The sequence below is a fragment of the Lasioglossum baleicum genome, chromosome 2 (assembly GCF_051020765.1).
Source record: "Lasioglossum baleicum chromosome 2, iyLasBale1, whole genome shotgun sequence".
Classification (NCBI taxonomy): Eukaryota; Metazoa; Arthropoda; class Insecta; order Hymenoptera; family Halictidae; genus Lasioglossum; species Lasioglossum baleicum.
In genome coordinates this window covers 21,699,363-21,713,486 of record NC_134930.1, presented here as the reverse complement: position 1 = coordinate 21,713,486, position 14,124 = coordinate 21,699,363, and the positions used below count along the sequence as shown (strand labels likewise).

At 33.1% G+C, this 14,124-nt stretch overlaps 2 protein-coding genes across 6 annotated transcripts; one reads left to right on the top strand and one right to left on the bottom strand.

Moving 5' to 3' along the window:
- Positions 1–22: 22 nt before the first annotated feature.
- Positions 23–8,139, bottom strand: LOC143217338 (PAX3- and PAX7-binding protein 1). 5 transcript variants are annotated; one of them, XM_076441516.1, is made up of 17 exons: positions 8,006–8,139; positions 7,691–7,937; positions 6,463–6,641; positions 5,846–6,005; positions 5,666–5,765; positions 4,966–5,123; positions 4,445–4,527; positions 4,166–4,365; positions 3,849–4,038; positions 2,931–3,054; positions 2,578–2,766; positions 2,241–2,440; positions 1,684–1,834; positions 1,354–1,549; positions 1,085–1,283; positions 565–683; positions 23–339 (listed from the first exon to the last, which is right to left on the bottom strand). In XM_076441516.1, exons 2-17 carry the CDS (start codon positions 7,875–7,877, stop codon positions 288–290), a joined length of 2,487 nt encoding a protein of 828 aa, XP_076297631.1. In that variant the 5' UTR covers positions 7,878–7,937; positions 8,006–8,139; the 3' UTR covers positions 23–287. The 5 variants fall into 5 exon arrangements, with proteins under 5 accessions (XP_076297631.1, XP_076297640.1, XP_076297648.1 ...); XM_076441525.1 differs by having other exon boundaries at positions 7,691–7,870; positions 7,960–8,092; XM_076441533.1 differs by having other exon boundaries at positions 7,691–7,870; positions 8,006–8,022.
- Positions 8,140–8,369: 230 nt separating this feature from the next.
- LOC143217473 (cGMP-dependent 3',5'-cyclic phosphodiesterase) lies at positions 8,370–13,995 on the top strand. Its single transcript, XM_076441805.1, has 12 exons — positions 8,370–8,854; positions 8,950–9,066; positions 9,766–10,019; positions 10,114–10,223; positions 10,292–10,431; positions 10,502–10,688; positions 10,855–11,036; positions 11,120–11,304; positions 11,784–12,048; positions 12,117–12,404; positions 12,477–12,622; positions 12,703–13,995. The coding sequence occupies exons 1-12, from the start codon at positions 8,747–8,749 to the stop codon at positions 12,926–12,928; spliced, it is 2,208 nt and encodes a 735-aa protein (XP_076297920.1). The 5' UTR covers positions 8,370–8,746; the 3' UTR covers positions 12,929–13,995.
- Positions 13,996–14,124: the final 129 nt, after the last annotated feature.

Here is a 14,124-nt window from a genome sequence, read left to right as displayed (position 1 = left end):
ATAAATAGGAACGCTTAAACAGTCTGATATTTACATGTTTATTTTCCTATATTTTCTTCCTTATTTACAACTGTTGGAAAGTGTACTATTATCAGAATCTTACTTAATTTATTTCTATACAAAATTACATTTATATATATGTATATATTACACAACTAATTGTACTACCAATTCGCCATGTACAAGATCTTCTCGAGTGCGTACAAAACTATAGATAGGCGTATTGATGAATATCGTAAAATAAAAGTATCATAAATTTATCCAGAAATGCGTATAAGATTAATAAATTACAAAGGCTTGATTATTTTCAGGATGGACTTCGAGTATTCCCAGGCTTCACTGTAAAGGTGAACAGTTAGTTTATACACTACGATATATTCTACTTATTAATTTTGTTTTTGGAACTGTAAAAACAGTAAATAAATGTTTTACGATTGAAATTGAGAAATTAAACTTGGAGTATGTAGTAATGTATTATATCTGATGTGCCAATATTTTCTTAAAATTGTGTGTGTAAAGTATAAAGTCAAATTGATAAAATTTGGATCAATAAATTATACTTACTTATGCGCTGGATTGGCTTGATCTAATTGTTCGCTAAGCTGTTGAATAAGGGTAGCAAACATTCTCAGATGTTCTATTGTCTCACCTTGCAACCATGCGCGAGGCAATGTACTCATTACCTGTTATAAAAACGAAGCACAATTATTAATTCATATCAATGCTTAGTTTAATCCTTTGCACTATTTTATGCGTTTTATTTGAAATTTACTTCAAAGGACAGTTCCTGTACTGCAACTTATTTTAAACAATTTTGTTTACTAATTTTATATTAAATATGTATATATCTCTCAAACTTTGTTGTAATTTATATTTGTGGAACTTATATTTGTTTATAACTATAAAATAAGACAAATAAGTAAAGGAAGAACCAAATACATATAAAACCCGTTTTATTTACATTTTTCTTTTTCTAATGTCGAGTCATACTCGACAAAGGAGTGCAAAGGGTTAATAAATGCAAAAGTCAAAACTAATAACAATAATAATAATAATAATAATTTCAGGAATTAAAGTAACTTACCATATTTGCCTTAAATAAAGCATCAGTTGGAATTGAAACTCTCAAACCCGCCAAAAGATATCTATTTAATAATGAGCCAAGCGCCAGATTTTTTAATTGTGTGTCGCCGAGAAGACCTTGCCAACTCAGTAAATTCCTCAAAAGTTTGACAGCCATTGAAAATTGTCTTTGAAAGAATTGATGTTTAGTATCCAAAACTCTGAAACGGAAATTGATTGTTAAAACATTTGAGATTCATGTTTTCGAAAGAGAATACAATGTATACTCACTGTTTTGGAAAAATTGGTATAAAAACATCATTCTCCACTGCTGCTTTAATTTTTTCTAATATAGCATTAAATAATGTTTCTAATTGTTTACTTGTGTCGTTTAAATTAGGATACTCTCTGATAAGACGATTTACTGTGCCGACGAGTCGTAATGTTTGCGACGTAGACATGGGATCCCATATTTTTTCAACTATAGCTAAAGAGAAATCAATAAATTATTTCTGCACTAGTTCACTAATTATACAAGAAAAATTTGTAACGAAAAATAATACTCGAATTAGATGTATTACTAATACATATACTGAAATATATTGATTATAATAATCTTACATGTTAATTTAGGTAAGACAATTTTTTCCACTGTTGATGGTACTAATCTCACATCCGGATCCCTTTTAAGCGATTCTTCGGTTTCTTTATTATCTAGTGCGTATAACAACAATGTGTTGTACCACTTTGTTCTTTCTATATCGGCGCTTTCCTGAAAAAAGTATGAAATTATTTATCATCAATTTCACTGTAATATACCATAATATAAAATAAATACATAACATTAATATATAATATAGACATAATATTAACACTAGGTTTACGGAGCTCTAGAAATAACTATTTCACATTATTATATAAACATAACAAAACAACTTGAGGGCAAGGTAGGGCAATTTGGGAAGAGAGCGGACTACAATAATAATATAAACATAACAAGTATATGTCTATCCAAATTTTTTACCATTTTCCAGTAATATATAGCCAAAGAAATAATTTTGGTAAATAATTCGGAAATAATTCCTCAGCGAAGCATCATTACAATCTTAATAATCGCGATCCCGTAAACTTAGTGTTAATATAATATAATATGTGAAAAAATTTCTAAAAATAAATACCATAATTGGATTCCATGTAAGCAATTGCCATCTAATAATAGGAGATATGATTTTAGGTATACATAAAGGAACGTAAGCCTCCATGTAAGCTTCTCTATCTGTTTCTCTCCAAGATTCAAACTTCGATAGTATTCCTCTTAAGTTACAGTACTCGTCCCTTACATCACTGAAAATTTCTTTTCTTTCATTGTCGATTTCATCTAAATTGAAAATATAAAATAAATGTTATATAAAAATACATCGAAATAACTGCGAAATTTGACAGAACTTAACACAAGTTCCGCTAATTTGTTTCTTTCGACTAAACTTTATGGAATTTAATAAGATATAATACAACCTTTCGTTTGCTTAAAAGCAAGATTTTGCTGTTCCGTAACTTCATCGTCACTAGACATTCCGTCAATATGTTTCGGCAACGTAGGAGCTAATTCTCTAGCTCTTCTTCGACGAGCTCTTCTACCTTCTCTTTCAGTTGCTCGACGAATACGAGCTTCAACTTCTGGGCCCCTCCGTATAGGCTGACCTCCTAAAATTTGTTAAGTAGTTTGTGTTAAAAGTGAATCATCGACTAAGAGTATATATATATTTTTTTTGTGCATAAAAATCGTAATACGATGTTTTATTATTGTATTGATAATTTTAATGTATTCGCTGTAAATTATTATGTAGAAATATACTAAAATAACTGACTTGCAGCTGTTGTAATTTCTTCTGCTTGATCTCTTGTGTCTTGCCGCCTCCTCTCCATTAGTTCAGTCGCGCGTTCACTATAAAGATCTAACCAACGTTGCTCCAATCCAACAACCAGAGGCAGCTAACAAAAAAGTTACATATTAACATTCACACAATGTATTAACTCAATGACTTTGGGAATTATTTTTATTCCAGAAAATGATTTTTAATTTTTTATAACTAATGAAATATGTAATTTTTCGTATATTGTATATGTATATAAGTGATTTATAAGTAGTAACATTTGCTAGAATTCAATATGTAATTCCACAGTCATTGGATATCTGTGGCTTATGGACGAGTTGAAAATCAGCAGATCAATATCAATTTACTTACCACTCATATTGATTTTTTCAATTTTTAATAAATACTTAAAAGTAACTTTTATTCTATTACAAACAATTTTTTTTCATACAGAGAAGATATAGACCCCCGGCAATATAACAATGTACGATCAATTTTTTCAAATATTTTGATATTTGATATACATTTTTCTTGATTATAAACAAAATACGTGTAACAGAAACGTACTAAAAGGTAAAAGGTGTAGTCATAATTGTAGAAACGTAACAGTATCTTTTACAACATTTTAAATAAATTAATTAACAATTTTTTTTACTTGCGTCTAAATAACAAAAAATTGGCATTTATAAAAAAATGATTATAATAATTTGATATCACACAATAAAAGAGTTATTTTATCTTTTATCGAAAATATAATATAGCAAAAGATAATTTCGGTATTAAAAAACAATACTGAAACGACATCAAAGAAAAATGCATTGTTTCTAATGTGGCTGGATGATTTACGCAGCCAACAAATTGCATGGAAAACCCCAGTGCACATATAAAAAACGTGACAGCGTATAAACCCACCTTCTCATCAAGACACTCTACCAAGTCAGTGACATACCCACGCAACTCTTGGTAAGAACTGAAGCGCTGTGCAAGCTGCGGTGCGCGAATTTCGCCATCGTCCTGTTCTTTCATAGTTTGTCCTAATTCTTGTTCTAAACGGTCCTGATCTAATTGGTGACGCCGATGTACTTCTTTTAAATTGTCCAATCTACAAATTATATTTTTCATTCCCGATTTTTCAGGTCGTAATGTGATTAAGAAGACATACATTAAAAAGAGAAATACATAAACGTGTACTGTCAACGACAGATATTTGATTCTGAATAATTTACCACCTTGCACGTATCTTATTGACAACCTCCTGAGGAGTAACTGGTACTATTTTTGTTGGATCTGGTGGCTGAATTGTTGGCGGAGGTGGTGGAGCTGGCATCATTACCATTTCTAATGGTACCCCACTTCCCATTATCTGATTCACATTCATACCCAGTGAGAACTGCTGCTGCATCATAGAATCCTGTTGTACCGCTGCAATCTACAATTTTTTTTTCACAATAAAATACAACGGAAAAATAATCACTCAATCGAATAACACAAAATTTGTATAATGTTACCTGTGCGCCTGTTACACCTTTCCTTATTTGCTGAGCTTCCCACTCTTCTTCCTCAATTTCATGTTCGCTTTCGTCGTCCGAAACTGAAGAGAAAAAAAGATTGTCAATTGTGAAAAAGAGAAATTCAACTTCTCTTTTGTACTGTGGTAATCAATAGAGACCATCCCCATAGATTTTAATGAACACAAATTTAAGAGTCGTTTTTCTCTCCATTACCTTTAATTTTTGAGAAATTTAATTTCAAACAGATATAGATTATCACAATTTTCAAAATTTGTTCTCTGCTTTAACCACTAAACCTATATGCATGTTTCTTTCTTTAAGAGTCAGTTCAGGCCGCGTACTCAGGCGAGGAGATACTGTAGGTATCTATACTGTATTTTTTTTTTTAGTGGTATCCCCTGTAGGCCTATTCTACTATGTATATTATCAGTAATTCTCAGAAATATTCTATTTGTCGTAAATATTGAAAATTGATGTCAGAGAGTGTTATTATTTTACGGGAACACGAAGAAACTCACGTTTTATTGGTGCTTGTGATGCAAGAAATGCTTCTCTTCTTTTTTCTTTATCTCGAGCTTCAGTATTAACAGTCATATCAATACGATCTTGAGAATCATCGTCATCACTTCTGTCATGATCTTCTTCCCTGATAAGTCTTGACTTCCCCTTATCATCGCTGTAACAATTACATTATCCAAATTAATTTGTATTTGTGTTTCTGTAACCAGTAATAAGCGATTCTCTCTTATAAATTTTATATAAATTTTTGCGTGCACACACACTTTAGACAGTGTTCGAAACTGGTACACATAAAAAATTATTACTGAAACCAGTAAGACAAGGACAGCATTAAGACTTGTCAGGTCTAACAGTATAAGAGTTATCGATATTTGCTATTCGGATTTGCTAACAAATTAGATTTCACAAATCACGTAACGCATAAACAATGCAGAATTTTTATGCTTATCTTCAGTATTATATGAAGCAATCAATTAAATTCAAATTTTTCTGATAATTTATTTATGTAACCTTCTTGCTACTTTTCATTTATTATTACTAGACACAGTGGATCTTTATGCAAAATAAAAATTGTCTACCTGACTTACAATAAACTGGAGTGAAATAATATAATCTTATTGTTAAAACTCTTCCAATGAACTTTACTGTTTTAAATGATATTTTCTGATAAATGCATAAAATCCGCTATCTAATTATTACCTTTGCTCTTCTATAGGAATGTAATCAGTCCCCAGCTCTCTTGCCTTCTGTCTACACTTTCTAGCTGCATGAATCATTGCCGCATCAGGTATACAACCGCCTGCAAATCAGTATACAATTAGTATGGTATTTTTTTTTTATTAACATTTACTATAAAAATAAATGAAATAGATTACATACTTTCAAGTAGAATTTTCATTGTGTCAGCTTTATCTGTATTTCTTCTGAATTTATGACAATGTGGTTCTTCGTCTTCTTCATCTGACATATAGTCATCTTTTCCAGCTGCCAGCGCAGCTCGTCCATTTAAGATTAAAGGTCCTGTATTTTTTATTTTAACCTAATAAAAATTAATATTAATCATTAAATGCAAATGGTAATTATTATACATTATAATATTACATTATATTAAAAATAATATTTGATATACACATATTTTTCAAATATTTTTCTGTGTTAATAAAATAAAAAATTAATAAGTATTTAGATAAAACAATATTTAACTTGTGATGCGTATAAAGCATATAACGTATACAATTTAATATAAATAAAATATTAATCATTGATATGTCATTCTTTACCTACTATATGAACATTTTGTCATATTTACAATCTAATAAATTATCCAAACTTTATATTTGAAATGCAACAATTTTAAAAAATTAATTTTATAAGGAAGGTATACTTGACGGTCCAGATGGATAATGAAAAAAAAGCAAATCCTGATTTAAATATGATATAAGCGATATAAGTTGAAGAAATCCTAATACTAATAAAACATCATAGAGATAGCTTACTACTAGATCATCTGTCTTTATTTCTAAATCTTTTTCCTGTTTAATGGACATGTTCGCTTGCTCAGAGTCCACTTGCATTTTCTCTTCACCTTTCTTTTTTCTCCTCTCGTGATCTAGCTGTTTCATCAATTTTTTGCTCCGTGATGATTTCTTCACTTTGAAGACTTCACCATCATCCGCTGTAAAATGTATTCTCAATATTATTTATAAGTAAAATATAGTATTTATGGAAAGATCGTAATAGAAACCATACACTGTCTTACTGAAATTGAAATTTTATTGCCATAAGTAACCATAATCTAAGTCATGCCTGGACAGTGATGGCTCACGGAACAGATGTGGCTGCTTCTCTCCCTCCCGAAGAGGATAGCAGCAACACCTGTTCTGCGAGCCAGCATTGCCCAGGCCTGATCTAAGCAATAGTCCATTATCATACATTATACAGTCCAACCTCAATAACTAGAGAACCTCTACAAGATAAAAATTTTGTTCATTCCCTTCCACTGCACTTTAAAAACCTCTATAAATCGAAATAAAACTTCCATTAAAGGGTTAGACTCATTTCATTTTCGACACTCAATAGTATGTTTCAACAACCACTATATGCTTAAGGAAAATAACATGTTCGTAAATGCGTTATTACATCAAATACTCAAAATTATTGCTCCCCGCTTTTCTCCAAAGACCCATCTTGTTTGAGAAACTCTCTATAGCTCTCATAGCTAACTATAACTGAGAATACAGATGACTTATGATTGTACATGTCGCAGCAAATTATTAACTCTCGTATAAACCTCCTGTAAATCGAATTTTCATAGGGTAAACCTCTTTTACTCCAAGACTTCGATAAGTGTGCAACTTCATAACTCGAAGATTTTAGTTCTTCCCTTGAGATTCGAGTTATCGAGGTTCGACTATATAAAAAAGGTAACGTCTCTCTCTCTTATAATCTATAATGATAAAATATTCAAATTCAAAGTGAAACTTTTACTATATAGTTCCATAGTGTAAGAGTTCTGTGTACACTAATATTTTATTCGATATAAAAATTTATTTAAACAAATATCCGAATTCAATTGTGGAAAATAATATTTGAAGAAATAACTTTCCAAATAAAATTTCCATAGAAATACACAGGTTGTTTAATTGTTATAATTAAAAGACAGTGTTATGAAAGATTTCTACGGCTATGTACGCGCGTGTGTACATATGTATATCTAGAATTCACCTTCTTCCAGCTCCTCTCCAAAACTAAGGAGCGTCTGCTTCGGCTTATCCTTCTTCTTTGTTTTAGATTTGACTGGTTGTGCATCCTCAACTTCCATCCTGTTTTCATTATCTTCGTCATCGTCGTTGAAATGTCGACGACGGATATTCCTTTTCGGTTTATTGAATAATGACATTGTCCCTAACATGAACCAATCCGTTTTGAAATTTCATCCATACACTTCTCTCCGATATTATTTCTTCAACTACTAATGATCAAAATATACAGACTTTATTAAACACTTGAAAAGATAAATAGGAAAATGTCTTGAAATACCGTGCTTCGTATCGCCACACGATGTATTTTCAACTCATAAATACACGATGGAGACGAGAAAAACGCGACACTTTCATGAAACTGTAATATGGATTATCCGTTGGATAAGCATCATTATAGAAGTAACTCCGACTCCGACTATGTGTTTTGACATTTATAGTAGTCACCAATAGAGGGCTACAACCAATAGCAAATTGTTTGTCGCTGCTGCATCTTTTCTCTAGACCACTCTAGACCATGAAGTACAGATAGATCTGCTTACTCTTACTTCATGCTCTAGACTCACGCCTAGGGAATATTAGACCTTAGACTATATATACTTATAGACCCGGCGACTCGGCTTCAGGCCACTTCAGACTTTAAATATTTATATCAGAGTTGATCAGAGTCAATCAGAGTCAATATCAGAGTTGATCAGAGTCTAAACCACTGATATATCAGTGGCTGGCAGTCTTAGTATCTCGTTAGTGGCTAAAGTCTTTGCGGAGGTTCGCAGTTGTTCTTGTATCATTTCCGTTTCGTGCGCCGACCGTGGATTCAAATTCAAAAAATGATTCGCCTAAGTTGTGCCTCGAATCTACGGTCTCTTTATACGATCATCTAAGAAACACTTTCGTCATCATAGTGTAATGTAAACAATGCCACTATGTACGAGCGCGACCAATGCATTACAATATCGCACAGATAAGCGATTAATAGTGACTGTCAACGGGAAAGGTATTTGAGAAACTACTACGAAACATGGGCTCGCTCGACTCGAGTGTATCGAATTCGGAGAGAATACTTCTGCTTCTCGAAGAATGCGCAGATCTTTCGTACCCGCAGATGCAGCAGAAGCTGAACAAATATGTGAGTTTTTAACGTTGTGACGTTTGCGCGCACGAATTTTTGGCGGCAGCTCGGGCCGCGTTTGAACGTGTTCCATTTCTTTTTTCATGTTGCAGTTACAAAAAATGACTAATTCGAAAGTGTCGTTCTTGGTGCCCTTCCTCGTTAAATCGGAGGAGATGCTGATCCACGTGATAGGGGAGCAAATTCTAGAGAGACAATTGCGCTTCCCTGTGAGTATTAGTTCAAATGAGAAATCTATATATTAAATATTTACCTAAATATTTATATATTTATAATATTTATATTGTAATATTTATTTTATAATATTTAATATTTTTATTTTATAATTATTTTATAATATGTATATAGATATATATTATATTTTTAACTTAACTTGTTTTTGTTATAAAAGCATTAAATCCAGAGTCTAGTTATAAACGCGTTTAAACATATCTAAAGTACAAATTAATGTCGGGCAGGGCGTTGAACTCGACTAAGCAGTTGAAATAAAATTTAGAGCTTGGTGGAGAATAGTTTCAAGGATTGTCCTACATTGGTGGCGTAGTATGGTTGACTGACAATGGCTTAATCCTCAAATAGAATACATAGAAATCTACGTGACGGAAGCCATAGGCGAGGCTACTATTGATATAATAGTACAGACCTCCACAGAAACTGATGAAAAATACTATCAATGACAGAGATACGGCTTATCATTGTACATACTTTCCTAATTTTTATTTGTACAAATTAAAAAGTTTCCTGCTGATAAGATAATAAATAACAATGTGTCAGCGCTAGCTGCTCGCCGTAATCAGAATTCCGATAAAATGAACATTTACTCTTCACCTTCATATAATTGCTTCATATTGTAAACAGTCCGTTAGAATTTTTATGCTCTATGTATGCAATTTTTAATATCTTTTCAGGTGCTGAATAACATTTTATACAAGACTGTAAAAAGCAAGGTGCCAACGACTATAGACATCGCGTTGCTCAACGAGGAAATACTGCGGCACATCCAGTGCCAATGTCAATGCCAATGTCCTGCGCCAAAATCGTTATTAATGATTCCTATAAAACATCCCAAGCAAGACTATACAGTTTTGGTAGTTTGTTTAGGTGACAATAACAATGAGAAAGCTACCAATAAGTCCATAGAAATTGTCCAAGAATGTTTTCGGTGAAGTATCCTTTTTGTTGTGTCGAAAGAACATTGACAGTTTTCAAAAAGAAATTCAAACAGTACTGTAACATACAATCTTTTCCTTTTATAGATTCTGCTTGGGATTTTTATTGACCTCGCACGCGTATTACGAAGAACAACGTCAGAAGAAACAGTGCCAGAACCTACTTTCGTTTTCTAGGAAACTACTTACGCATATAGGTAAGTATTTAATCTAACAACTTTTGTTCGAATCATATCTTATTTTATCATACAATAAATTTTTTTAGGGGACTTTTCTGATCTCCTGCGCGAGATCATGGCAGAAGTAAGAAACATAACAAACGCAGAGCGATGCTCGTTGTTTCTTCTGGATCCGGATCAGCAAGATCTAGTTGCCAAAGTGTTTGATGGCATTGCTATGAAAGAAGTGAGTTGAAAGCCACACGAGGCGAAGTCTTACGCCTGGTAAATCAAACTTAAGACCCGATTGTTTCTAGTCTGTGAAAGAAATGAGAATACCGATAGGGAAGGGTATAGCGGGTCACGTCGCGGCCACTGGCAAATTGCTAAACATTAGAAACGCGTACGAGCATCCTCTTTTCTATCGTCGAATAGACGAGGTCACAGGCTTTAAAACTAGAAATATCTTGTGCTTCCCGATCAGAGACAGGAAAGAAATTGTCGGTGAGCGAAACGTTCATTAATCGCTTGTTACGAAAATATTGGAAGTGTAAGAGAACCCGAAAATGTTGACGACATTCTCCTGGTTCTCGCACGCCTCTAAAACATACCGCACGAGATTCGAAACTGAATAATAAATTAAAGTCGCCACAATTTGATTTTATCGTAGGTGTTGCACAGCTGTGTAACAAAAAGAATGGATTCTACTTCGATGTGTTCGACGAGGAGGTAGCAATGGCGTTCAGCATCTACTGTGGACTTTCCATAATGCACGGTATCGTTTACAAGAAAATGCAGGACGCACAAGCGAGAAATAAACTCAGCAACGAAGTTATGATGTACCATATGAAGGTAGAGTCTCTGGAAACACCGCGACCACAGTATCCGCTTGAACCGAGTGAATTTAATTCATCGAACGAAATGCTTATTCGCAGGTGGAGGACAACGACGTCCGAGCATTGTTGACTTGCAAGGACGAACACAACATAAAAGATTTCAATAAATTCCAATTTGCTCCTAAAAGTATACCTGAGAAGCACATGCCGTGTTACACAATCAAGATGTTCAACGATTTAGGTTTCATTAAGCATTGGAAGATGAAAGTACCGACGTTAGCTAGGTAATGAAATTGTCGAGTGTTCTATCACTATAAGGTTTACGGGACGCGTTAGAATGACGAGTTCTAATATTTTTAATTTACGATTATTGAGATTTGTAAAGATGGCTCATTTTCGTTATTTTTATTAAGTAATGTAGAGACTGTGGATCTTTACGCGTTTATGGCTTATAAAGATTTTCAAGAAATGCTTACGTACTATAAAATTAGTAGAATGCTGCATTAAAATTAGTAGAATTTAGTACGATTTTTATTTATTTTGAATCTACAAATATATACTAAGCTATTACCAATGAAAATAGAATTTTATTTGGTAACACTTTCTTAAAATTTGTCTATAAAAGTTGAAAATTGCATAAACATCCGCTGTCTAGTAATGTAGAATAGTGATTTTTAGTGATCTGTAAACCTAGTGTTAAGAGAGAGAGAGAGAGAGAGAGAGAGAGAGAGAGAGATGCAGTATTAATTAAAAAATTGTACAGGTTTATATTATACGTGAAGAGGGGTTATAGAGATGCACCTTATCACAACTGGGTACACGCGTTCTCCGTAACCCACTTCGCCTATTTGCTAATAAAGAACCTGCATTTGATTTCTGAGAACTACATGACACACTTGCAAGCCTTAGTCTTCCTAGTGGCTTGTTTAAGCCACGATATCGATCACAGAGGAACGAGTAACTCGTTTCAAATGATGTGTAGCACAGTACTGGCCAGTCTTTATAGTTCCGAAGGCTCTGTGATGGAGGTAAGCTTGTATCTCCGAAGATGTAACAGCTAGTAACTGCAATAATATTATTTTATGTTGTGTGGTAGAGACATCACTTGGCGCAGACTATGTGCATTTTGAACACAGAGGACAGCAATATATTCGAAAATTTCAGTAGCGAGGAATACAGTGAAGCGTTGGATTTATTGAAGAATAACATCCTCGCTACTGATCTGGCAGAACATTTTCGCGTTGCAGAAATTCAGGAAAACATTATGAAAAATAAATATGTGAAAAGCGATCCGAAGCAACAAAAATTGTTCTTCGACATGCTTATGACGTGCTGCGATCTCAGCGATCAGACTAAACATTGGAGAGTTTCGAAGGAGACTGCGGCGAGTAAAATGTTGAACGTTAATAAATAATGTTCGCACACCTGTCTAACATCAATTCTGCGTTTATTGTAGGAACATATTTACGACGAGTTCTTCTCGCAAGGAGACCTAGAAAAGAGTATGGGTAGCTCCCCCATAGAAATGATGGATAGAGAACGCGCCTCTATACCAGACCTTCAAGTTCAGTTTATAACAAATGTAGTTCTTCCAGTTTTTACGTGAGTATACTTCTGCATGTATAGTTTGTACCTTTCGTGCGCTAAAATCACTTTACTGATTTTTCAAACGCTGTTTCTAGTAATCTTGCTGCATTGTTCCCCGTGGTGCAACCGCTAGTTTACGTGCTGGAAGAAAATCGAGACTTGTGGGAGGCGTCCAAACCCTTATTCCAAAAGTACAGACGTTTAGGTGTGAAAGGCATTGAGATTTTGAGGGATCCCGAATTCGAGCGAGAAGTACTGGAAGTGTACGGAGAAACCTTTGGCGATTTGTCAATGGGGACTATACCGTCGCAACAAAGTTGAAGGAAACTGATATCATATCGAAGTTAGAGTTTCGATATTATTTTTGTCATAAAAAGAGTGAAATTTATAAAATATATAGGACAAGTATTTTTTAAATTCGAGAGCAATAGAAGAGCTTATTAGGTGGTAAGCATCAGACGATACTTAATTGGTAGAAAAACGCTGGCGTTCTAATTATTATTTTATTTATGTTTAATGTTACGTGTACACATGTATGTATATGTATATTATTTATTGTATAAGTATCAGAACGATACTGGGTAAGAAATGCCTCAGTATTTATCTTAACAATGAATCGTATAACGTTCAATATTTTTTTATTGTAAAATTCAACAAAGTGAAACACAGTTCCTAACATAAAGATGATAGATAAGCCAACGAAAGCGCATAGCTTAAAAATTCCGATACATACATATGTACATGATTAATTATATGTATAGTAGAAGTTGTTATAGTGATATTTTATGTTCCGACGACAGTGCAATACTTTTCATTTAAGAACGGAGTTGTCAGTAAGTGCAATTAAAGCAACATTTCCTGTAACATTTATTACATTTTTTTTACAACGATCTCGTGGAAATCTCTCTGCTCAAATTCACGAGACGCAATCATGCATATATAGTTACTATACTTGTATACATATATATTATCAGAAACATCATCGTATAAAACGAAATACAATATTTCAGACTTTCTAAAACTATAATTACGGTAGGACAATTGATAATATTCGAACGTTAATCGAACTTTGAAATATCAGTATCTTTGTCTTTGCAGTTCGAGAAAAGACTTTATAGTAGAATCGTTATTACTTGACACTGTTTCAATATACGCTCATTTTCGAACATTAAAACATAATTCGAATAGCCTATGCAAACTTTGACATTATATTACGAAATATACAGTATTTGGAAATATTTACAAGTCTATAGATTGTCGTAAAATTTGAACTATTAGTAGAGTATTAATACTTATATTTTAGATGAAACTGAACGATCCAAATCTTTTATAACGTACGAATAAGATAGAAATAGACAATATAAAAATGTATATGCAATAAAGAGAAACGTTTATTGTGCTGCATTTGTTGCTAGTGGATCTTGCGCGCTTCTGATTTATCTAAAATTTATTCATTAGTAGATTGCGGATCTTATGCATTATATGGTTTATAAAAATTTTCAAAAAATGCTGGAGTA